General features: G+C 36.0%; 2 protein-coding genes across 2 annotated transcripts in view; both read left to right on the top strand.

Annotated features, from left to right (window-relative positions):
• Nucleotides 1–6,812, top strand: part of LOC137391095 (integrator complex subunit 8-like) — a 41,796-nt gene extending 34,984 nt beyond the window's left edge. Inside the window, exons 16-22 of the mRNA XM_068077451.1 lie at nt 1,209–1,397; nt 2,670–2,788; nt 2,909–3,036; nt 3,831–3,934; nt 5,366–5,558; nt 6,286–6,329; nt 6,549–6,812. Coding sequence (XP_067933552.1) covers nt 1,209–1,397; nt 2,670–2,788; nt 2,909–3,036; nt 3,831–3,934; nt 5,366–5,558; nt 6,286–6,329; nt 6,549–6,665 — 894 coding nt within the window. The 3' untranslated portion in view covers nt 6,666–6,812. The remainder of the gene's footprint in view (nt 1–1,208; nt 1,398–2,669; nt 2,789–2,908; nt 3,037–3,830; nt 3,935–5,365; nt 5,559–6,285; nt 6,330–6,548) is intronic.
• A 4,216-nt stretch (nt 6,813–11,028) lies between these two features.
• LOC137391427 (F-box only protein 15-like) lies at nt 11,029–25,519 on the top strand. Its single transcript, XM_068077898.1, has 13 exons — nt 11,029–11,182; nt 11,343–11,408; nt 11,513–11,578; nt 12,097–12,201; nt 12,933–13,043; nt 13,246–13,338; nt 15,757–15,864; nt 16,090–16,194; nt 16,712–16,903; nt 18,110–18,282; nt 18,928–19,034; nt 22,786–22,965; nt 25,175–25,519. Exons 1-13 carry the CDS (start codon nt 11,130–11,132, stop codon nt 25,220–25,222), a joined length of 1,407 nt encoding a protein of 468 aa, XP_067933999.1. The 5' UTR covers nt 11,029–11,129; the 3' UTR covers nt 25,223–25,519.
• The last annotated feature ends 1,438 nt before the right edge of the window (nt 25,520–26,957 follow it).

Below are 26,957 nucleotides of genomic sequence, written 5' to 3'. Positions count from 1 at the left end.
GGAAGAGCCAGATGTGTTTGTGTATGATAGGCAGAGGCTTTTCCTAGTACAGTCGTTCTTAACCTGAGTTCGATTGAGCTCCAGGAAATGGTGAGTCGGTCTCAAGGGTTGCTTGTGACTGGTTTGCCTTGCAACCCTTGAGACTAGTGGAGGTCTCTTAAAGGCAATAGCGGAACTCACATTGATTTGCAAGGTCATCTCTTAAGCCTGGTTTCCATATGACAGCGCAATGATCGTGCGCCGCCCAGTGATCGTGCGCAATGCATTTCTTGGGCCGCGATGAAGTGTTTTTATGTCGCGCGTAGGCGCCATGCTTGCTTTGGACAGTGTGGATAATTTCCTTACTTTTTCGTAGGAGAGATGGATTTCTTCGGAAAAACAGCCCTCCGTTGCGAAATTGCGCTGTCATATGAAAACCAGGGTTACTCTTTTGTACGGGAGACCGATTTCTTCAAAAAACAGCCCTCCGGTTGAATTGTGGGATAGGTTCAAAAGGTCTAACGGTGTATTGTGGGATACATCGCGCGCACCCATCGCAAGGATCCATTCTGTTGGATACTTGCGATCAGCGTACACACGTCACGCGATCGTCGTGCGTTGACGTTTCCTTATCACAGCTGGCCCACGCACGACGTCGTGCGCTTTGTTGCGCGCCTTGCGCTGTCATATGGAAACCAGGTTTTAGACAAGATAATCACAGTAATTTATTGTGAGTTCATGCATTGTAATGGTTTCGCTCTTGGAACACACAGTTGGTGCGCAAAATGAACTGGTGTGCACACTGGTAGTACTGTTCATTATGCGCGCCAGTAAAACATATCTGTTTTGAATATGGAAAAAAATCATTTTTATATTTCAATGAAGAAGGGTGGGGTGAAAGCTCATTTGAAAATGGGTGGGATTCAGTACGTCCAACAAGGTTAAGAACCACTGGTCTAGTATATCCAACACTAGATATCAAACTACTTAGCTAAATAAAAAATATATGACAAAAAAGAAACTTTCATCTGCGCAATGTTATTTTGTGCTGTTGGAACAGATCTCATGACTAATGCTATTCTTCAATGTATAATGACATTTCCTGTTGGTGACTAAAAACAAACATTTGTTCCAAATCCATCTGTTACAGTTCTGGTAAGACTTCCTGATTCAATCAGATCTGGTAAAGGTATTGTAATAGAGCATGGCCTCAACCTTTACCATTGTAGTACGCGAGACAGCTGATCAATGTGTGCAAAGAGCTACCTGGAGTACAGCATGCCAAGGCGCCGGCCAAGGTCCTCTGGGACACATCAGTCTACATCTTTTTGCAGCAGAACACCGGCAAGAGAGTTCGTCTTGGAAATCAGGCAATGCTGCCCAAGGAGACATACAAAAAGTTTATCCTAACTGTCAATGTATGTATATGTATATTGTATAATAATATTATAATATATATAATATTTAACGCTATATAGTGTATAATATAATAATATGTATAATGTATTGTTTTCTTCTGCATATCTAATCTGAAATAGAAAAAGTTTTTGATTGTCTAGATGCTTCCTTCCTCTCTCAGGCTAAATATGGTAGCAATTCCTACTTCTTAAAAAGGGCATGTGCCTTTTCGGGAATATACGGCATGTTGGCTCTCCGTATGCCATTTACCAGCTTTCATATGTTTCTAACTGTCTAAGGCTACATCGGCACACACCGATGGAATGTGTCATTTGTATCGGCAACGCATTGTCAATGCCTTATTTCGAAATGAACATGTTGGTCTATATCGATAAAGATGAAACTAATGCATCTGGGATTGGCTGAGTTAGTTTATTATCATGAACTCGATTCAATTTTATTTATTGGCTTTCGAACAACGATGACAACAGGGCTCCATGAAAACAAGTATTTATATGTGAACAAAGATATTTACAGTTGTAACATATTCATAACTACTTATAAATAGAAATTGTTTATGAAGCATTTCAAATAATAATTTTGATAATTTACTATGTTAAAATCTATGTTTTTCTTTAGTCTAATTTGTCATAAACTGAAGTATTTTTTCATTTGGCTGTTTTCATCATTAACGTGTAGAATTTTTATTAGCAAAATATATCAATACAAACGCTATTGCTATCATAAATAATTGATGATCCATGTTATGATACAAATATCCTGATGATACATCAATAGCTGTACTAGAAAATCCAACAAGGACGTCATGGCCTTTACCACAACTGAGGCCAATCCTTATTGGTCAATCTATTCATCGATATAACGCATTGTTTAGTAGCACTGCTATGCATAGCCACAATAAATATCTACAGTAGTGTCAGCGATGCACTTTATTGGTACGTGTAGCCAGGACTTTAGTCAGGCGATAAGACAGACACTTCCTGTGCAGTATGCTGAAAAATACATTTAATTGTATTATTTGCTATTTAAATAATAGGTTGTAAGTTAGAAAAATTAACTCGTCCTTCGTAGAAATCTTAACTTTTGATGCTACTTTTTATGCTAGTTAAATCATTGCAAAGTTGGCTAGACATGTTTGTGTGTGGTCGTATCTATTGTTACTCGGTAAGACATTTGTGGATATCTAATGTTGATCAGGTTAAATTAGATACTGCTGCACCAGTTATAGCGACTCAATACAGGATTAAACAAGTTCTGTATATACTCTGTAGGAGCCACTGGTGTTGTCTGTTCTCATCTCTCTCCTCACTCGCATCTACAACCTCACAAATAGTGACATAGACATCGATAGAACCAACAACTTCTGCGCTGTCTGGCCTGATGCCATATCGTGAGTATATTGTTGATTAAAATGTATATTATAGTAACTCCATGGTTAGTAAGAAGTCATTCTATGGACTTTGCTGAAAATCGTTAAAGGCAGTTGCCTAACTTGTGTCATGGCTTCCAGAAACAACATGCTGAATACACTGGATGGGCCTTACATCAAAGAACTGATGGTACAACTCGTGCAGCACGCCCTCTCTATCAACCCTCTTCAGTCTACCTGGTTAAAGACCTACGCTGAAATACAATATGGTGAGAAGAGTGCATCTTGCTTACAGACTGAGACTGGCTGTTTTCTTTTCAGTTCCGTATTAAGTTGCTGTAATATGTAGCATTTTGTAATATCTCATATATAATATATATTATATATATAGTATAGGTATATATTCATATATATATATAATATGTATATCTATAATATCATAATATATAATCATTCATCTATAATTGTAGTTAATATCAGTTATTGTTTCAAGAGGTATCAGTCAGACCCTTCCCAGCCATTCGAGCAGCACTAAACTCTAAAGGCTGGTTCACACTATCCTGTCGTATGTCGGGGTTGTCCTCTCAGAAATTATCTGTTGACAATGTGCCCCATAAATTGATGGGATCGCCAAAGCAACGCTGGTATTTTGGGAAAGATCATAGCTGTCAAACCTTTCCAATAGTCCCGTGTAGTATCCACGCTAGCCAGTACAATGTGCACCACTTCGATGGCGGTTATTGGCTGTCGTGGATTTCTTGATATATTTGTTCTTTCGTACCAGTTGCTGCGGGACTAGTATTGCTCTGCCGTAGACTAATTCTTGATGTAAGGACGGATGGGTTTTTAATAGTGTGAACAATGTTATCACAGACGATCACCCAAGTATTGTGTGGTGAACATCCACATACAGCGATATTGTCTGAACCAGCCTTTAATAAACATGGCACTATCTTTTAATTCTTCTTTGAATATATTTTGGTGCTTTTTATTGAGTGTTGTCTGTACTCTGTACTTGTATAAGTCTATTTACTCTATCCGCTTGTTGACTTTTTTATTTTAGCCTTGGGAAATCGCGAGGATGCATTGAAGTGGTACCTACGTACTGCGAGCGTTGCTAGCAATCATTTCATGCAACCAATCTCAGGCTTTGTCTTCGACAATGAGGTGGGCATCTGGTATATACACCCTGGCTGCTCTATCAGTACCTCAGCTATGGTAGCATATGAATTTTTTTTATATCGTAGCCAGTGAAAGTCCTTCATCCTTTTGTAAATATAATTAATTTTCAGGTAGGAAGCCAGGTACATAGTTGGTATCAGCTTTAATGGAGGTGTCATGGTAGCAATGTCTGTCCATTTTGCAAAAATGTTTGCAAGATTGCACCTATATATGAATCTGGAGTATTTCCTTATTAAATAATTTATAATTGTTCTGCAGCGCGAGCCAAATGTGAATTATTGTTACTAGTTCATGGGTAGACCATGAGAAATCGGCAGGTGTAATAAGTAACTCCACGGTTATTCTAAAATGTGGTAAGGCTGTCGATTGGTGCAGTGGTACAGTGTGGTCTACCAAGTCAAAGGTTGTGAGTTCGAATCCTATTAAAAGCGATGTTTTTTCCCAGCCTCTAAGCCTGGCTTCAGGCGGACGGACTCTTATTAGAGTAAAGATTATGGCTGTATATCTAGCTATCCACTTGACTTAATGAATGCACATAAATAATGTATTATTAGCACATCATCTTTCTTCCAGTGTTATGCAAGGTATTCATAACACTTTATGTAAGATAGCCTGACTGATATTCATCATATAAACACTACTTCCAATGTAATAATACGTTTATAATAATGTTTATAAAATATAGTCTTTAAGTACTGAGTACTAAAGAACTAGAGTCTGTGTTTGGCTACTGATCAATCATGAGTAAAAATATGCTGCTATTTTAACATTGTTTTGTATCAAACTTACCGGTAATTAGATATTGCCAAAACAGCTCAGCAGAATTCATTATTGTACCCGATATAGAAGTGTAAAAATGATTTTTTTTAATTTTTACTTTATGGACTCATGCGAGGAGTTGATTAGGCAACAGTAAAAGTGTGTAGTAACCAGCTTATCATATCAGCACACAAAATGCATACAAGAGGACATTGATGTAAATTTGTTTTTGACTCAATATTAGCACTATTATAGCATTGTGTCAAATATTACACCACTGTGTAGGTTTTTTAGCAAATATAACGATACTTTAAGTAATGATAGTGTAGAGTTTTAAAATCTTTGTTTCATAAAAGCTAACCCTATCTACCTTCATGATGGCTAAATAGACAGCAATGACAATCTGTCCATGGTGACAGTAACCAGTTTAAATAAAAAAGAACTTGAGTGGATTTTTCATAGATGCATTAATGTGTTAAAGGCAAAATTTGTGAACTATAACACTACATACTTCTGTGTGGAAACATGCAGATACGCTTTGTGTAGGTAATGTTTAGCCCCTTGCCAATGTTTATAAGCTAGGTAGCTTTAGTCTGCAGTTTATGCAGGTGTTATGGACGGTACATTCTGATATTACCTGCGCTGTTGCTACTGCAGGTCTACACTCGGCTGGTCAAGTGCTGTGTAGATTTGAAGCATTATACCCAGGCTGCAGTTCTCCTGTCTCAGTTCTTTGAGGAGCCAGACTATATTGGAGCGTTCAAGTATTTGCAAGAGAAGGATTGCCAGGATGGGATGGATATTTATTACGACTGTCTCTGGGATGTCAACATTATCGAGTTTCTCATCTGTATCCTAAAGCTTTCTTCCCTTTTTCATCAAAGAACACTAGTTTGTTGTTGTAGGAAAAAACTTACTTGAATAATTAGATGCTGTGCATAAAGCCTTACCTCAGACTCTATCTTTGATCTCATAGATTTTTGTCTATCGTTGTTCCACTTTATAACATAGCATTAGGACTGCTTAAAAAGCCTTTAATAAGCTGATTTGTTTTAAAGCTGGATAAAGGTCTTAGGCTAATCATTCATAGATCCAACCATGGTTGTTGTATAACTGCACATCTATGGCACATCTATGGCATTCTTCACTTGTGAACTATGACGCTCTCCTCCTACTAACATATACCACAACCTTGCCGAAAAGTTAAGAAGGTGCAAAATAAAAGTGCACATTATCTTGTGAAAACATTGCAATGAAACGTTTCTCAGATTTTTTGGAACATTTGTGGAATGTTTTGGGAATATAAAATTATTAGTTGAGGTACTTACCTACAGTATCTGTTGCGTGTCAGAGGTTGCTAACGACAGAACGGAATCTGCTTGCAATTAAAATAACTATCAACATTTGGTTATCTAGGTGCAGCAGATAATTGTCAGCTACCCAGTTCTGAGATCAAGTACTGAGTCAGCTCTGAGACTACAAGTAGGAAAAATGGGACAAAGGTGGCCAAATGTGACAAAATGGTCGAAGGTTCTGTATGTTTTTATGCTATTTATTCCTTGACCACAAAACTTCAGATCTGCATGACAAGAAAGGAGAACTGGATAAGAAACAGCAATTGGTAATTATCCTTTGAAAGTTGACTATAAACTTACTCATAGCTAGTAATATCCTTTACTGGTTGATAGTAAACTAACTCATTGCTGGTAATATCCCTTACTAATTGACCGTAAACTAACTCAATGACAATAGACAACTTGGTTCATCAGCAAATTATTAATGTACGGTTGCATAGTTAATCGAAAGTGAAGAATTGAGTTGAATGTATTATGTGTTGTAGATACAGTTGATGGGAAACCCTGAGCTCAACAGCAATAATCCAGATTCTGTTTTGCAGCTTTTCAAAACTCAGAAAAGAGCCCAGTTTTTTAGAATTATGCATAAGCAATTTGTGTAGCAGTTTATTCTTGTCTCAATTTTTGTTAGAATGAGCTTGTAAACATTGTAATTAGTTGTACAGTTGTTAATCTTTTAACCAAAATGGTGCGTGTCATTCTTGTCAGTTTCGCTGTATTCAAATAGCAGGTTTACCATGAGAACTGCTGTTGCTTTCATGTACTTGTAACCTGTAAATAAAAAAATAATAAATCAGTTTCAAACTTTCAATATTGTTTACACCACACAACACCCTTAGTTTGGCTGTTGATATTTATTTATTATACATGTATTTATGATTCAAGCGACTTCATCTCTCTCCTCGAAGTTGTCTACTCGACTATGAGGCGCCGTTGATGCTATCTAGCGTTCATTGTAAGTCTAGCTTTAGCGACTCCGATTATAACACTCCTAAAATCGTTTATCGCTGCCAAGCATTACTCTGTACGTTTATATGTTGGTGTTTGTTTACACGTATCTGCCAACAGAAAGATGTTTGATGACTGTCTAAATTATAGGATTCTATTAACTTAGCTTATCATACGCGTTAGAAATGATTATCACATAAAACCAATCGTTGATGCATGTAAAACAATGTTTCTTCTGTTTGGTCAAATCTTAGAGATTTGGTTTAGCATTCTTAGGAGTTGGCGGAGGTACATACCTGCCAACTCTCACGCATTGGGCGGGAGATTCACGCAATCACCCCAAAGAAAAAATGAAAATCCGGGAGATTTTTGCCCCAATTTCCACAATTTTATATATACTATCATTGATACTTGCCCCAAAACCAAATCTCACGCATTGCCCCACTCTTGGGTTGGCAGGTCTGCGGAGGTAGTGCGTATTGTTTGATCTATTAAAATAATATATACGTATAGCTACAACAAAAAAGTTCGATGGATGTACGTATGCTAATTGTAGGATTCAGTACCTCCGACGAGGTCAGGAACCATGGGTCTGAAGCCAAGCTAAAAATTTGTCTCATTTTGCTTCAACGTAATCTAGTGCATTTCGCTCAGCATTTAGATACTCACTATTACTTAATCAAGTTTTTAATTCTCAGATAATTTAGTTTCATTTGAAAATTATTTCCACATTTAGTGTATTGAGTGTTCTTTTTTTATTATTCTTCCCAAAATTAGTGTTTCTAACAGCAACAACAAGAATATATAATTATATGTATATTATGTTCCGCCACATATGTGTATATATATTATTATATTTAATATATATGCATGTATATATAATCGAAAAAAATTATCTCTTCATCCCAGTAACCCAAGTGGGGTAATCTTTACTCAAGTAAAGGTTTTCTACCAGATGCTTGGGAGTTTGAGCACTCGCCACGCACTTACCTTTAAGCACCCGTCAGTGCAGTTTTTTGTAAATTATTTATGTCCATTGTTGCCTGTCTTTGAGCAAGCTGTATATGACGCGCAGGTGTTATTGCACTCAACGCTTCAATGACTACCGAAATTACATTTGTTCTTACAGCCAGCACTTTTCAATCCACTCTCCGAGTAAGAGATATTTCTCCACTTTTTCCTTTTCTTTGCTCGCTATGTCATAGTCATTGGGCACTGCTATTGCTATATTTGTTATAATACCCCTATTGCTCTCCTCGTCCACCACTACAATATCTGGCTGGTTTGCCAAAACATACTTGTCAGCTCGGGTGTAGAAGGGCCAGAGGAGCTTAGCATTTTCACTCCCATTAACCATATCAGGAGATTTCCACCAGGGTTGTGGTTTGTTGAGGCCATACTCATCACATAGACTTCTGTGTACCACACTCTGTTGCATCCTAGCACAGTCTGCATCTCGGGTCAATTTTATTGTGATAGATTTGTGTTTGGAGTTGCTCAGTTGGAGCACTTGCTTCTGCGTCACCGTGATTGAGGACTCTGTATTGCCCATGAAGTCACTTTTGTTCGGCTACATATATATTTGGTAGGTGTCGCCATCTTCAAATACTTGTCAATGGAGAGGTTTGATGTGCCAGTCAGTTTATATATATATAACATACCCTTTGTCTAAGCTGATTTGGCTGATATCATGCCACAGGCAAATTGCAGTAGCCTACTAATAAACACAAAGCCTATGTGCACATACAGGCTTATTGGCATTCGTGGATGTTCGAAGTTAGGCAAATGTGATTAAGCAAAGCTTGCCTGATGGTCGGTCAATGGAACTCACTGCTGATCAAACTTTTTTTTAAATCACTTGTTAATGTAAATTCTGGCTTAGATTCGAGGGTCGGCCCAAAAATTCTATCTTTGGTCAGGTCCTTAAAGTGCATGGAACGATCTTCCCATATAACGATAGCTTGACTGGAGTTTGACTTTATCAGCACTGGAAGTACCTCTACCTTTGTCACCTCCGTAATATGCTGTTCAATTAGTTCTGGCTCTGGCTCAATATCATCAGTTTTTTCACACATTTTAGCCTCAACCACTTCAACCTATTCAGTCTCGTTACCAGCATTCGAATCAATGGCAACCTTGGCTTTATTAGTGTTGATGCTGACACTGCTAATCATCTTGTTGCTAGCGGCGGTACTGTTGTTCGTTGCGGTGTTGCCACCAGTCTATCACTGGTGGCAACAGTGGTCTATGTTTTATCTACATCAACCTCTTTCGGGTGACCTTGCCATATACCTATATCAATGAAGTAGTTCCTGTATTAGCAACAACCACAAACAATGTCAAGCATCAGAAAAAGTATCACAGTGCACCAAGGTCTGCTTATAGTTACCAACCGCTGTAAAGATATACTTGCTCGACCAATTTACAAAATGCTTACAAATGTCATTCAAGCTTTTATAAACCATTATGGCAAGGAAAGCTCTTCATTAATTTGAATTTCATATCGAACACTGTCTCTTTACTCCATCACTAAAAGACAACCATCTTTTTTCACACTTTTTTGTGTCTCTTCCATACACCATTCAGCCAGTCTGTCACATTGGCAGTTCATTTTCATTAAAAGGCTTTATGAATAGGTCAGATAACAACAAACTCTCCCTTTTACCTAAAGCTAGCTCAATCGGCTACAAAGCCTAGAATAATTGACAATCACTTCCTTTTACGGTTTTTGTGTTAAAAACTGTTTTCATACCAGTAGATGGCTGCCCATTACTTGTCTTTGTAAATTAACATACATGGAACGTTTGAAATAGGCTTTGTATGATTTTGGTTTAGAAATGAAGTTAAAACATTGTGCGGAGGTTGAATCTGCAGTAATTATCAAAGCATCCATTAATGAGAATTTATTATTGATTAGTGAATGTCATATTAGCACTTCTCATTAAATAGCTTTAGGGTGCAATCATTCTGTTTAGTCTATTAACTACATGGGTTTGGTATTGTTAGAGCACAATCATACCTCGACGTACGAGCTTTACGTGTTCCGGGACCGAGTGCGTATGTCAATCCGCTCATATCTGATCAGTTTTTCCTACGTAAAATAACTGAATACAAATTAGGTAATCCCTTTTCACACTCTAAAAAACACCTAAAAATATGGTGTTGTGATGGAAAAATGTGCTTTAATGGTTCTAATTCACCTCCTAAGCACACAAGGTAGCAAATCCCTTATGGTGGTTATGATCTGCAATAAAATGTTACATTATTATGTACAGCACTGTATGGAGTTCTTAGCTTACTTAAGTAGTAGCTAACAGCGGTGTGAGTGAGACTTGACAGTAACGCATTCGGTACGCTAAACTTGTGCCACTACATAACATAACTTTAAAATTAACTTAAAGGAATTTAAGCTTACTAAGCGCACACTTGAAAATAAGTTTTAATCTTACACTAAACTTAATTTTAATTTTGTCTTCTGTCATTCTTCCAGTTTGGCTCTTTATGACTCGCTTTCAGACTGATCCGACGAGAAAGACCCAGCGAGCAGAAAGTCTTCTCGTAAGCAGCCTCTCGCATACTTGTCCCCCTAGTGGCTGCATCAAGAATCGTTTCATATTCTCGTATCTCTAATTTGGCTTATATCTCAAGGCAAAATTTCGCTCAGAATTTTCCTCGTATCTCAAATTTCTCTTATGTTGGGGCACTCGTATGTCGAGGTATTACTGTATGTCATTCTTTTTGAGAAACTATAACCTTAATTATAGTCCACATGATACATATATGGTAGCAATTCATATAGGCCAGTTCATATTTATCACGGTCTATAAGGTTTTAACTCCTACAAACCGTCTGAACTTCACGATTTTAATGAGAGATGCAGTTGTCACATATGGCTGACTATTTAACTTTTGTGGATGTGAGTTTGGCTAGTTTGATCCCATAGAAAGTTTCCCTCTTCGAAGTGTATCACCCCTTGGCACTGTGGCTGCTTCTCAACCATCTGTAGTGCTGTAGTCTGTCTATGGCAAAACAATGTTTATTTTATTGGATTATTTATTATGTTATTTACATACTATATAAGGAAAATTTGACTATGGCAGGTTAGTAGTCTAGACACGATGTCCTCCAAGCAGCGTCCACGTCCTTTGCAATCTAAGCCTCATAGTGCAAGGTAAGATTTGTTTACGACCAATATTATATCTAACAACAGTTTGCTAGCTTGAAAATTGATATTCTATAACTATACGGTTTGTTGCTAGTGAAATCCATATTTTATTATTTGCATCAAAGACTTGTGTAGTGCTTGTGGTTTTTGTATTGTTTCCATGTAGGAAAGGGAGCAAGGTAGCACTGCCTATCAAAGAACAGAAGACAGACACTGCTAACGTTGGGAACAGGTTTGTGGCAGATAATTCTACTTGTTAATCTTATGAAGATAAAATACTGTATTAATATCACAATTTCCAGGACTTCGTCTCCAATTCTTCCGTATTTTATACAGGAAAGGAAGCAAAACTATTGGGTCCATTAAGGAGAAGAGAGCTGACTCACGCAATGTTGTAGATAGGTTTGTGCAAACCACGTTTTTAAATTTATCATTTTTTAATTTGCATTATATAAAATATATGAAAAATTGTGAATTTTTGTGAAAACTGATATCTTTTCATGGTTATTGGTGAAGTTTGTTGAACTCGAATTGCCAGTGATGAAGCACAAAGGCGTTTGAGGTCAGTCAGATGCTTTTCCTGATGGCACCCGAGATATTTTATGGGAATTTTATTGTGGTTTACCATGGTAAATAAATTATATTTCAGCTCATTAACAAGAGAAAGGAGTACATATGTAATCCATTTTATGAACACATGAGGCTTTGGTCTGATCACACATCATTTTCTTTGTTATCAGTTGTATGTATTAACCTTTTATTGACACTGGTAATCGTCAACAGTATGATGTTTTTCGTTACGTGTCAAAAGAAAGGAAAAAATGAAAAGACGAAAATCTGGAATTATTTATCAGGAACTATCAGTTAAATTCATTATCATGAAAACATGCTTTTCCTGTATTTAGCTTATTTTCTTGCAGCTTCCCGGATGAGTTGTTAATTACACTCTTTGCGTATCTTGATGCTGGTGACCTTCTGGTGGCCTCCAGAGTCTGTCATCGCTGGCTTCAGGTTTCTAATGACAAGTAAGGTTACATGTTACTAAATTTTATATGGTTGGAAATGTACTTGTGGTGATCTACTTGTCACCAGTGTACTGCATCTGTTCTCACGTGTCTGCTCAATAATTATTTAATTTTGTTATAGTCAAAACCTGTTTAAGGCATGAACTGAATTGAGTTTTTGTGAATATATGTTATTAGTCGGTTATGTTAAGTTTGTGTTTAAGTTATTTATTAATTCTTTTACATTAATGAATTGTCCCTAAATAAATTTAGGATATTGGGTTATCATTGTGTCAAAAAAATAAACCAGTTGTCTTTTTTACCTAGAATTCACTGCATAATATACCGATTTCTATTTTTTTTCATTTTAGCGTTGTAAACAGTAACCAAAATGTATTTCTGCTTGTAAAATTCTTCAACATTGGGCCTCAGATATTTCTGATAACTAAATATTAGAGAATGGGGGTCTGCTTCTTGGTTAAACTGCGAAAACTTGATGATAGCATAAATCTCTTTTCCAGCTAGTTTCACTAAACTAAAAGAAATATTAAGCTTGGCTATTGTTTGTTAAATTCTGATTCTGACATTTTGTCTGCTGATTCCAAAACACTTTAGATTAAAGCTCTATAAAACAAACTCTAGCCTTACGCAGCAAAAAAATTGGCCTCAACTCTTCCGGTAAAACGAGCAAAAAATTCCGTAGTAAGAGTTTGTTAAATTAAGAAAAAAATTGGCCTTGTCTTTTTGTACAGCACACTATGGAGAAAAGTTGCTGAAAGGTATCTGCCTAGGGGTGTCAGAAAAAAGATCGGGGAGCCACTGGAAGCCCCGACACAATATTGGAAGAAAGAGTGTATCAAGGGGTGAGTGTATGAATCTGAGTGTCATTAGACTGAGCTATTGCGTTGTCATAACTAGGAATGCCTTGGAGTTGCTTTTACATGGCTTAGAAAACTAACCATTTGGAGTCTAGATTCAATAATTGTAACCTTTAGCTTTGTATACTGATCTTTATAGTTTAGGTAAAGTATTTATGTATCTTCTGAATAGAGTTGGTATCTTTAGGTCTGTAACTCTGAGAAATCAACGGGCTTATAACAAGCTTGATACACCGGATCCCTTCACATTTCTGCCTGATCGCGTCAAACCTAACCTTGAGTGAGTAATATGCAAACATTTTATATATACAAAGTTCTTCCTTATACAATAATATACAGAAAGGATGGTTGAAATTTAAATATTTGGGATCTTTACTTTTTTTGTACGTATGATTTTGCTTGTTGAACGTTAAAGCAAGTTTAGTGAATTCTTTGATACTGACTTACACTAGCTGATACCAATATTGATTACTTACACTAGCTGGTGCCAATATTGATTACTTACACTAGCTGGTGCCAATATTGATTACTTACACTAGCTGGTGCCAATATTGATTACTTACACTAGCTGATACCAATATTGATTACTTACACTAGCTGATACCAATATTGATTACTTACGCTAGCTGATACCAATATTGATTACTTACACTAGCTGGTGCCAATATTGATTACTTACACTAGCTGATACCAATATTGATTACTTACACTAGCTGATACCAATATTGATTACTTACACTAGCTGATACCAATATTGATTACTTACACTAGCTGATACCAATATTGATTACTTACACTAGCTGATACCAATATTGATTACTTACATTAGCTGATACCAATATTGATTACAGACGGTTCCCTACTTACGAACATTCGAGTTACGAACAACGGTACATACGAACGTATGTACCGTTGTTCGTAACTCGAATAACTTTCGAGTTATTTGTTTGAACTTTACATGCGTATTGTAAAGGGATTTGCCGGCCTTTACTTGGCACGATCTATACTACTAAATAAAGAGAAGAGAGTGCGTGTAATTTCATTCAGCTTTTAATTAGCGAAGGAATTTTCACTAGCCGAGGCGCGTACGGCTATCTGCTCTGCTCAACTAAATGAGCGCACTCCTTTATACAGTATACAATAATATCAACCGTTCCGGCTAACGGCAAACGGTAAGAACACCGGCTAACAAGGTGAATAAATAGGACCGCTAGCGCATTGGTATGACAACAATATAAGCGACGATAAGTGATAGTGTTATGACGGTATATCAGATATAACAATAGCATAACGAGTGAAACAACGATATAATAAACGAACAACGCATACAAAAAATAAGACAACAACGATAAGTGATAGCATAACGATTAAAACAACAATATAATAAAAAGGACAAGACATACAATAAATAAGAAATGCAGTGTCATGGCCCGGCGTCCACCAAAGTATTATCTCCATTTTATTAAATATTTTTTTCAGTACAAACCGATACAGGTTACTTATACAAGCCTTAAACATACTTATATAAAACTTCAATATATTTATATAGGCCTTAAACATAAATTATAATACAAAATATAGCACTGAAGCAACTTACGAACAAATTCACCTTACGAACAATGGTTTGGAACGTAACTCGTTCGTAGGTTGGGAACCGTCTGTACTTACATTAGCTGATACCAATATGGATTACTTACACTAGCTGATACCAATATTGATTACTTACATTAGCTGATACCAATATGGATTACTTACACTAGCTAATACCAATATTGATTACTTACATTAGCTGATACCAATATGGATTACTTACACTTGCTGATACCAATATTGATTACTTATATTAGCTGATACCAGTATTGATAACTTACACTAGCTGATACCAATATTGATTACTTACACTAGCTGATACCAATATTGATTACTTACATTAGCTGATACCAATATGGATTACTTACGCTTGCTGATACTAATATTGATTACTTACATTAGCTGATACCAGTATGGATTACTTACACTAGCTGATACCAATATTGATAACTTACACTAGCTGATACCAATATTGATTACTTACACTAGCTGATACCAATATTGATTACTTACATTAGCTGATACCAAAATGGATTACTTACACTAGCTGATACCAATATTGATAACTCACACTAGCTGATACCAATACTGATAACTTACACTTGCTGATACCAATATTGATTACTTACACTAGTTGATACCAATATTGATGCACCAATATTGGTTGCATTTGGCTGGTTATTTTGTAGCTCACTTTTTCTTGAAGCTTTTGCGCTAGTTTGTAAAGATGCTTAACAACTGTTGTCGTATGTGTTTGCTTTTCAAAAGTAACTACTGTACTTTTTCTTGTGTTTTTAGCATTTCCCTTTTTTAAAATATTGATTTGTGTTATCATTGAAGCTGACATCCCTCGTGTCATGCTGGGTTTTGCTCAGTCAGAGCTGAACTATTCAGTCTGGTTACTCTAGTCATACCGGTAAAATATCCACATCATTAGGAGCAGTTAATTGTTATAGTGTTGTTACTAGATTAGAGAAGAAGGAAAGTTTGTTATACGACAAAATGTATCTGTTATTGATAATGTCTAGATTTTTTTTAATGGTAATGCCTCCATACCAACACTAGCTGTATTGATGGCTGTTATACCAATGCGTTTCGCTTTTGGTAGAAAACTTGGAGTTATCTACACTTTGGCATTTTTTGACCGTAGTGGCAGTCACCATTATATTCGAGCAGATGATATCTTTTATCACAGAATGTCAGTCACAGCTCGCTGGTAATTATCTTATTTACTGCACTATGTCCGGCTATGTATTGCTTTCTTGATGTTGATTTGTGTGTTTATTAATGTTGTGTAAATATATGTAGGGCTTCAGCAAGAACTTCTCAGCTGGAATTTGGGTTTCCCAAATATTTTAGTGTGTTGTGGTTAAATCTGAAGGTCGTTTACCCCAATGTATAATGATTGCTTGACCATTAAGGTGAGTCCATGGTATTTTAGGTATAATTTTGGGGAGTTGCCCACTCCTGCAAGGTTACAGTCATTAAAGCTGTTAGCCCTAAATCCAGTATTTTATGACCACAAAGGAGTTGCTTGCCGGAACAGGTAAGCATTGAACATACTTGGACAAGTGTTTTACCTCAACTATTATATATTGTAGATAGGTGATAGCAATGGCGACTTACAATTTTTAGTGATATGCTCTCATCTGCCCTTCCATAAACTCTGTAGTATGGTGCTCTTGTCTCATGTGCGATTTTGATTATTTTTTGTTCAACATTTTTATTCATTTTTCTCACTTTGTTTCATTTTGTTTCTGCAGTTAATTCTATGGTCTTTACTATGAAGCATCTTTATCACTCTGTTATCTCTGTAAACCCATAAAACTGTCACCATCATACCGTACCAGTTCCAGTGCTTCGTTTCCTTTATTAGTCATATCGATCATTTTAGTCTGGCTTATCCATGAGATATTCATTTGAATCAAAAGTATTTTAGCCGAATTCAGATCTACTACTGAAGCAAGTATTCTGGTTTTACTTACTCATGGTTGTGGAGACAACCACATATCCTTTGCAGTATCTAACGCGATGTGCCTAAATCTTCAGATTGTTGTTTTTAGCCCTTGTCAAAGGTCACTGTTGTGTCAAATGGACTTTGACTGGTCAGAGTTGACCAAACAGACTCCTCTCGGTAGTGACTCAGCGGTAGACCTTTTTAGGCTAGCCAACGGTCTTGTTGTCGCCGCTTGGAAGGATGGAGGTGGTTTAGCTTTCGTGGCTGGCAACTTACCTTACCATAACCTCATTGATCGGTAAGATCTTCTCTTGTCCTCTCAGCTTCCTTATCACCTTGGCTTCTAGCAAATGATTAAGTTCTAATAAACAATTAAGGATTTATCATATAAAGAGTTCGTGTTTTTTAAAATTATCTAAGTTGGTTACGACTCAAGCTATGTATTTTATTATTAGCCTTGATTGATATATAAAGAATAACAACATATTTATATTATATATAATATATGTATACTCATGCTACAGACAGTAATGTTTTGGCTATTTAAACTTCATCAGTGCAGCTTAGAGCTGCACTGACTCATTTTCAATGAGAGTTGACTTTCTGCCATGAAACAGCTATGCCGTTTCACAGACTTGATATATACATATTTATGATATATATTATTGGTAATTATACATAATATTTATATTACATTTATAAATCTCAGTGTTTGTCTTTTTGTTAAACCCTGTGTCTAGTTATAGCAATTAACATCTAGCAATGAATACTCTGCAGGACAATGGATTTGATCTCAGGATCTCCAGATCTAGAGGCAACAAACTTAACCATTAAGCTGCATAGAATACAATGACTTCATTTGGGCAAATAGCCATTACGTCCGCCCACATGTAATGATTTGATGACGACTTAATGATGACCTGATGATGACTTGAATGATAAATTACACTCACACTTGACGCGCTTGCTTGGGGTTAATAACTAGCACTGTTGACTGTTACGCGTAATGATTATTGAGCTGGCTAAAATGAGGATATGGTTTTAGTAAAGATTTTAGTAAAGATCTAGTTTTCCTGGAAAGTTACACAAATTAGGTAACTATTAGGTAGTCATTAGGTAATAGGTAATTATTCTATTACACGTGCAATGCCAGGTGTTCAACTAGTATATATTACAAACATATCAATTATATATATGTAGCACAGCTAGATTTATTCTCTTTTGTTCTCTATTCTACGTCATCATGCTGTTTTTATTCAATATCTATTAATCTTCTGCCAATTGCTTTACCATTTAGAGCCTGGAAAAAAAAGATTGTCGTTTACTACTTCATTGAATTTGAACAACTGTATTTCAACAGGCAGGCGGTTTGAATTTAAAAATTTAGAATGAATAAAACCAGTTACCTATTTTGGTTATATGAACAATTCACTGCCTTATGTGTTGGCTAGCTCGTGTTAGCAAAGATTTTGAGGTACTGTAAAAATATAGCATTTTTATGCAGCTGTTTAAAAGGCTCCTTCAAGGCCACCCATACCTGCCAACCCGGTGCTCTAGTCTCAGATCCTGCGTACCGACGCTTTGGCCTCAATGATTACTCGGCTACCTTTGAGCTTCGCACTCAGCGTCAGTCGATATGGAGTGAGCAGTTCCGTACTCTCAATAAAGACCCATCTGGTATGTCTCTGTGTTATCATTTGCTTATCACGGCCTGTTAGATGAGAATTCAGTGTGAGAGTCTGGCTCAAGTTTGCACTTTAGTTGTACTTGTCATTTAAACTGTTACAGTATATATATTACCTTTTACTGTTTACTGAAAACTTAATTTCACACCAATAAATATTTCACATGGGAGGATTACTCCTATAATTCGTTTCCCAATGGTTATTCTGTTTGGTTTTTTGTCAATTCCGCACATTATTGTAGTTGAATTAAATGCATCGTAGCATCTCATTATTTTTTGTAATTAGATATTGGTACGTGTACGTACCTGTACGTAGTTCACTTCTATTTATGGTTATTGATTACTTGCAGAATCGTAACTTTGGGCACGTGGCAACCCAAAGTGTTCCCACGTGGCAACCTTGGGAACACAAACACAAATCCTTTTTTACTTATGAACTGCGTGCTTTGCCCTTATCAATTAGATTAATTAAAAACACGTGTTAATGAATTTTTGTTTTTAAAACTCGGTGCTTTGGCTTTTCCAGAAGCACTTGTAAAAGTTACTCCTCCATTTCCTTCATATATAGTCTTGATTGTTTACAAAATTAATGTGGGTTGCGAGGAGCGAGTCTTTTTACCAGTTCTCTTTGTTCATAGGCAACACACTGATTGCCATCAGAAGTGACCGTGTGCATCAGCATTCACCTTTGGAGAGAGACATAGAGTTACCATGGAAAACGGATCTGTTTAAAAACAAAACTCGGGTTAGCAAATTATTCTTGATTGACCAATTCTTGTGACAATATACTGTCCTGATCTTCTCCCTTCACTTGACAGATTACAATAGTCTAGATGAATGCCCGGCGTTGCCAGGGTAATAAAAGTCTTTGCACAGAAATATTATTTTTATTTAACATATAACAACAGTTACCATTCTAACTTTCCAACTTCATAGCATGAGAAGAGTGTTTTGTGCAGTTTAAATAAATTAAGAAAAAAGCAACTGTAAGGGTTTTCAAACTTTTTCAAACAACTGTAACTTTGAAACTTCATATCAAGAAGAAAATGTTTTGTGCAGGTCAAATAAATTTTAAAAAAAATTAAACAAATATTAAAATGTTTAAATGTAAATGTGAAATAATTAGCAAGTAATAGCTAAATTAAGTCTGTTTTGCTATGATTATAATAAAAGCTGATTTGGTAATGACACAATTAATATGAACTGAGAAAACAAAATAAAAATTCTGACTATGTTGAAGTAATAATAACAATTCGCGCATAGAAGTGTGTTTAGATAAAAAAGGTTACTGTTCCAGCAGAAGCTATGCATCAAAACTTTGAATATGACCATGCTGGTACCTCTCGATACTGGTACGAATGTTAAAATAGAATATCGGACTGTCTTTGTCTGACCGAACGTAGATAGAAAAATGTAGAGGCTATCGAGATAATATAATGGTCTGCGTGAAAAGTATTGACATTGACCGCAATGTAGCAATCGAACCTTACGAAAAAGCAGAATACGAAATTTTAATCTCACGACCAAACACGAGCGAAGTGATTGTTTGGGAAATTTATGATTTATGCATATGTGCACACAACTCACTAAAATTATTCATCAACGGAGGTCACAAACCCTTGTACCGAAATCTCATCAACGAATTTAACCATATTTCAATAGAGACGTTTAAGTATAATAATGATACAAAACACATATAAACCTATTTAAATATGTTACCAAGTATTTATTATTTGCAGAAAATTTCCTAAACCTTACCCATATGATTGGATTATACATAAATAGACAGATTAATTCGGCCTGAAATCGTTATTAAAACTTGACAAGCCTTATTTTTATCAAAATTAAGACCGGCAAACGAAACGCCGAGCGACAGAGAATAGAATCATTAGAGGTTGACTTGCAACAAAATTCACATTACAGTTATTTGGTATCAAAAGATTCACCATGTCTTACTCTGTTGTGTTGTACGTGTCAAATATGTGGAAATGTGATTACAAGCTCTTAAAAGCTCAAAAACGAAAAGCTGCCGTAGATTGGAATCTCTTTATTTCTCTGACGTAGTCATGAAATTTATGTATTGTCTTGTCACGTGATGTTCTCACATGAATTGAAAGGCCCATAAAAAGCTCAATATGAAACTTATCGTAGCACTAGTTTATGACAAACACTTCGGGTTTTACCGAAGATCCCGTGTCAAATATAGATGCTCGCTACTTTACAGTTTAGTTTCGGTTTGGTCTAATCGGCAAGTCGTAATTTGATCACGTGACCCAATACTTCGCAAATAATTTCTGCAGCACCTTTCGATTATCACAAGTGACCAACAGGCTCATCTTGATTATCAGACAATGATATGTACTCCTTCAAGCTAAGGCTAAAAGATTAAACGAATTTTTACGGTAAGTTATCAAGATATCGCTGCTAAAAGTGACAGCATTACAATGACGATAGAACAGACGCGTAAGAACAATAGACATGGTTTTATTGAATGCGTGAAGTATATTTGTGAAAATATTTCGACGGACAAAGTTGCATAAAAGTGTAAACAGACACCATCTCACACAGCTATGTCACATTTGAGCCGTTTTGGAAAGAGCATCCAAACTACGGCGGTCTCGTGTGGCTGCGATTAACTGTTCGTTTTTGAGCTTTTAAGAGCTTGTAATCACATTTCCACATATTTTGCACCTACAACACAACAGAGTAAGACATGGTGAATCTTTTCATATCAAATAAATGTAATGTGAATTTTGTTGCAAGTCAACCTTTAAGTCATGTGCACTTCACACACAAAAACATGCACATTTCACCAGTCTATAGCATTGCCCAATTGCCGAAGGTTTCTGTAATTAATGTTGAAGTACTGAAAAGCAATCGTTTCTTTTTTGCCGATTTCAAGGTAACTGACATTTTGGACACTTTCGAGTACTTTGGTATCCCAACTGATGTCCAAAACAGTGAAAGTAAAGGAAATGACGAGGATATTTTTTAACGATTTTTATGAGATTATTACAATATTTAATTGTAAGAATAATTATTCAATTTTATAAGATTTAATAATAAGAATACTTATTCGATTTTATAAGATTTAATTATAAGAATAAGCATTCGAATTTACAAGATCGAAGTATATAGTGATCGATGTTGGGCAATATATTACTGTTATTATTTTTTCTAAATAGTTTTGTTAAATAGATTTTCTAAAATCTACATAAATATCACAACTTCTTGATATTGTTTGCTATGACATTTTTAAATGTAAACAAGATTGTGCATTGGTTTGTTATTATTACTGTATTACTATATTAATAATATTGGTTATTCTAATAATATCAGTGCATTTGCCTTCTAATATTGCATTTCACCTATTGCGAGGGAGAGATATAAACATATAATCTTTTCCTTTCATTATTGCTGTTTGTTGTACATAATAACACCCACACCCAGTACATTACAGCTACCATTGCAGTTATCCTATTGCGCTGCAGTGCCATTTAACTGCTAATATTGCATTTCTCAACTATCAGTACCCTTTCTTTTTTCAAATATCACTTTGGTCGTGGGCTGTATGACAGGGAAATTTCTAGTATCCAAGATTTTAAAGGCCATACCCTGACAGACATAGCCAAACAGATGACGACGAATTTTGAGAAACATTTATATATATAAATTAAGCACTGTCAACTAGTAGTCAGGAATGCTAGCACTAAAAATGCTTAAAAAAGCTATTATCCAGCGGCTGAGTCCTTTCTGGCATCTTTTCTGTTACACAGTTACTTTTTCAATGTTAATTATTGCTTGGTAATACTCAACAAGCAATAAATTAACATTTTTGAAACACGTATAATATTTCTATATAAAAGCCAATTTTACCTACACACCATTCCTGTAACATGTTTGAAACACCTCTAATTGTTCTATAGAAAAGCTATATTTACCTATTATTGAGAAGTGCGCTGCCTAAATATTCGCTGATAGTTTTGCTGCGTTCCGAGTATTTTTTAAACCACCAACTTACTGTTAGCTCGTACTTTATGCATGCATTTAAGATACCAGAGCTTACAAATATTTTACATGACTTTTATTATTTAACCTGCTTTCTACTGCTAATAAGCTCATAGATAAAACTGTAAGACATCGAAGGGAAAGAACCAGTTTGCACATTTCTGCACTGTGAAAGCTCTTGTAGAACTGTTGTTTTCATCAAATGACTTTTTTTGTAAAACCACATATGATAACTGTTGTTTCACTCCAAAATTTACTTATAAAGTTTTCCTACACTTTTAATGCTCAAAGGTTTTGCTGACTTTGAGATTATTGCTGTTTTTGAGCAAAATGCTTCAACGAAAAAGGAACTAAATGTTTTGTTAATCATTGGAGTAGCTTTACAAAGTTCTGCATCTTAAGCCTTATTTAAACTTAATCATACTGGAAATCTCTGCTGAGAAATTTATTATAAACAGAAATTTTACTCCAGCTTTGTTATACTGTAGAATGTATGTATCATGGATGCCATGGTGAGAGATACCAATGGTAGAGTGGTGCTAGCCGTTAGTGAGTTTGTCCACTCATCTGCCGATGAGAAGGCCAAGGTCACATATGACTATGAAGGTCAGGGCAGGAGTATATCTCTAACCAAAGGCTTGGCGAGCATACTTTTGCTCATAGACAAGGTTAGCAGAATGCTTGACAAGCTTTTATTGGTGCTCGTCCGTAGTGACATCGCCTACTCATGGCAGCATCTGCCACAATTCTCATTGCGCCTCTTAGTGAGTCAGCGTGTTTCTCTTATGTTTACAAGCACTTGGCTGTTCCATGCCCTGTGAGAGATCGTCATGAGTAATCACTATGTGCATAATTATCCCATGATGTGGTAAGGTTGCTGAGTGGTGCAGTGATTAGCATGCCAGTCTGTAAATTCTAAGGTCTGAGTTTGATTCCTGTGCGAGGCAAATTTCTTCGCTATCGCTGTTAGCATGGCGACAGACGGATGGACATGGCTCTTATTATAGTAAAGATTAGTGTAGTCCATGTTTTAGTCAACATAACTGTGTCTTCTCGCTACTTTGTTCTACAGCTTTCACAGCTTCAGTACGTTGCACGGTGAGAATCGTTGATTAAGAAATGTTTTTAAATTAAAATAAAAAAGAATGAAATACATGAATATCTCTCGTACTCTGGCCTAATGAGATTCCCCATACGCATTGTTATAAAAGCAGTCGAAGCGGTTTCTTTTTACATTTTATAAAGTCTAAAAACTTGTGACAACCTTCATAAAGTCTCTTGAATCACTCGACCCTCAAAATTGTCTAAAAGATTTAAGAAAAGAGCAAATTACTTATTATTAATAAAATGTGACATTAGATATTAGTTAATTAGTTTCTATTTCACAGATTTTCACTTATCGAGGAGTTCGCCGCTCTTGATTAACCGTGAAAAGTGAGGGGTTATTGTATGCTTTTAAAACACAATATCAGTATTCAACTGGTAGCTCAACAGCATTCTATTAGTAGGAAACTAAGTTGAGTTTATGCCTACAGAGTCTGTGCTGTTCAGAGGCACTTTTCCATTGGTGAACTTGCAATATGTGAGAGCCTTTCCAGACATGACACACTGTATATAATTGCGCTGACATGTGCGTACAGCTATGTGTACAGCTATGTGTACACAACTCATGGCCTTGTTATTTAGTGCTTATGGATAAAACTTACATCGAGTCATGTTATACATTGATTTTACATTATTTAACGGTACAATTCCATTTTTGCTCCTAACAGCACGCTATACATGTATGGGTTTACTTAAATGTGAGTATTACAGATCATTTGGTAAAAGGAGTAGCAATTACAAAAGTTGATCAGTATTTTAACTCGAATCGGATGAGTCATCAACTCGTAGCAGCTATTCAGAGAGATTATACTAGCTCTAACACCATTCACAAGGCTTCCAAAAATTAGCTGGCCTTTCCTGTTGAGGTTTTTACCTATACCTATATAAATGTATATGTCTCTGCGGGTGATGCAATACCTTGATATATATGTCACCGCAGGTATGGTAGTGCTATACGTAGGTGGAATTGTCTAGTGGCAATGCAGTATTTTTATAGTAGATGTCAATGCGTGCCACTGCAGGTAATGCAGTACTTAGATATACGTCACTGCAGGTAATGCACTACCTGGATATATGTCACTACAGGTAATGCATTACCTAGATATATGTCACTACAGGTAATGTAGTACTTAGATATATGTCACTACAGGTAATGCAGTACCTAGATATATATCACTACAGGTAATGCAGTACATAGATATATATCACTGCAGGTAAAGCAGTACCTAGATATATGTCACTGCAGATAATGCAGTACCTAGATATATGTCACTACAGGTAATGCAGTACATAGATATACATCACTGCAGGTAAAGCAGTACCTAGATATATATCACTGCAGGTAATGCAGTACCTAGATATATGTCACTACAGGTAATGCAGTACCTAGATATATATCACTGCAGGTAATGCAGTACATAGATATATATCACTACAGGTAATGCAGTACATAGATATATATCACTGCAGGTAATCCAGTACCTAGATAGGTGTCCCAAGTCAACAGCAACCAGCAGATGCTTTATATATGCTTTTAAAATGTTATTTTCTGTACACCGTTCAATGTTTATTATTTGTTGATATTGTAGCTAAATCGCAAACTATAACAGATGAACATAAGTCATAAATACCTAATAATTCTTATCTGACTTATTTGAGATGGCTTGTAAAACCTATCGAGGATTTTCTTGTTACTCTGTATGGTCTCTGCGGAGAGTGTAAAACTACCCGCTGTCCTCCTTTTCTGCTGCCTTATAACTGTGTATTTTTTAGGATTCTCTGAACAAGCAAGTTATCTCCTCCTTGACAATTTCTCTGTGATGATCAATAATTTGATCGGCTTATAAAACACTCACCCCTCTTTTTTTGCTGTGAGTAGTTATTTATTTGTGCAATTCTTATCATGTGCTCTTTAAGTTGCTTGTATTTATAAAGGTAATAGATGATATTGTTAATATTCCATCCAGTCCAACGCCATCCCCTTGATTCTTTGTTTACTGCTTGATAATGGTACTTACTATTATATAACTCGTTCTTTTTTAAAAATATGTTTCTTTTTATTTGTTACCCAACACGATGTTAGCTTATATTTGTGTTTTTTATCATGTTAACTCAACTTGCAGCAATATTTTAGTTTTGATAAATCTTTTATGAAATACTGTATTTATAATTAAAATATATAATTTTGTTTTGGAATGTTGGAAGATGTTGATATGGACAAAGGTGTTTACATTTGATATACAAACACTTAACTAAAAAATACATGGTATTGCTACAAATTCTGATAAATTAGATGAAAAAATTATAAAAGGTGTGTAGGTATTACCACCTACAACAATTTAGGTGGTAATAAAATATTAAGAAGATACCATTGTCATTGTATAATCTGTAAGCAATAACTCAATACACCAAGACATTTATTGGCAGGTTATGGCTATTCAATATTGGCAAGTACCAATCGATTTACCTCAAGGGTCTCGTATATAGACGAGAAACTGCTGTTAGATGTTAATTCTTTTGAATATAGCTGTAACCCTTTCATAGACTTATTCCGAACATGTTCTAATCACAATGCCTAAGTGCAATTAGCATATAACTGCTTAATATATATCTAGTATCTAATATATTGTTATTCTTTTGAAAGCACCCGTAATATCCTCTCAAAGGTAACCACCATACCCGTCAATCGCTTACTGGTAGCACTTTTTACCGTATTAAAGGCACCTGGCACACACTGTCAAAATTAACCATCATATCTGTCAATCACTCATTGTTAGCATTTTTTACCATATTGAAAGCACCCGCCGTTGCTATCAAGTTTCCAGCGCAACCATCGTAGGCTTCTAGATACAAACTGCGCTGATGATTTACTCCGCTCTTTATATTGGTTACTCTGATAGAACTCTTTAAGGAATGCCTTATGTACGCATGGAAGAGATATGCTCTCACATGGACAAGTGGTTAAATATTGTCAGAAGTAGAAAATATTATTTGTACTAGAACGCTGGCAGTCCGTTGCGGCATGGGAGATCGTCATGACAATCAACTATATGCATAATTATTCCATGATGCAATAAGGTGGGTGAGTGGTGCAGATGGTAGTGTGCTGAAGGTGGAAATAGAATATGCAGGTTTGATTCCCATGCAGTGCAATCTTTTTTCTAACGCTCGTAGCATGGCTTTGGACAGATTGATGGATGCACACGGCTCTCCTGTGAGGTGCAATCTTTTTTCTAACACTCGTAGCATGGCTTCAGACAGTTTGATGAACGCACACGGTTCTTATTATAGTAAAGATAAATTTGTTTGCATCGGTCAACGGTACAGCGTTTGCTATTGCTGAGCTGATAGTTACGCTTGTCTTTTTTATGATTATGTTTTATCCATGCGCATCCTGGAATATGTAACCTAAGCAGATAGAGCTGCTTGTCATTCTCACGATTAGGCAGTCACCATTTATAAACATGTGACAAATGTTCAAATCACGGAGCGTGATTAATAGCAGAAGGTATGCCATGCCATTAGCCAGCAACATTCTACAAAGCTTAAAAGTTAA

Source organism: Watersipora subatra, chromosome 3, assembly GCF_963576615.1.
Source record: "Watersipora subatra chromosome 3, tzWatSuba1.1, whole genome shotgun sequence".
Taxonomy (NCBI): domain Eukaryota; kingdom Metazoa; phylum Bryozoa; class Gymnolaemata; order Cheilostomatida; family Watersiporidae; genus Watersipora; species Watersipora subatra.
Note: the sequence above shows the minus strand (reverse complement) of the source record. Positions and strands in the feature narration are given on the sequence as shown.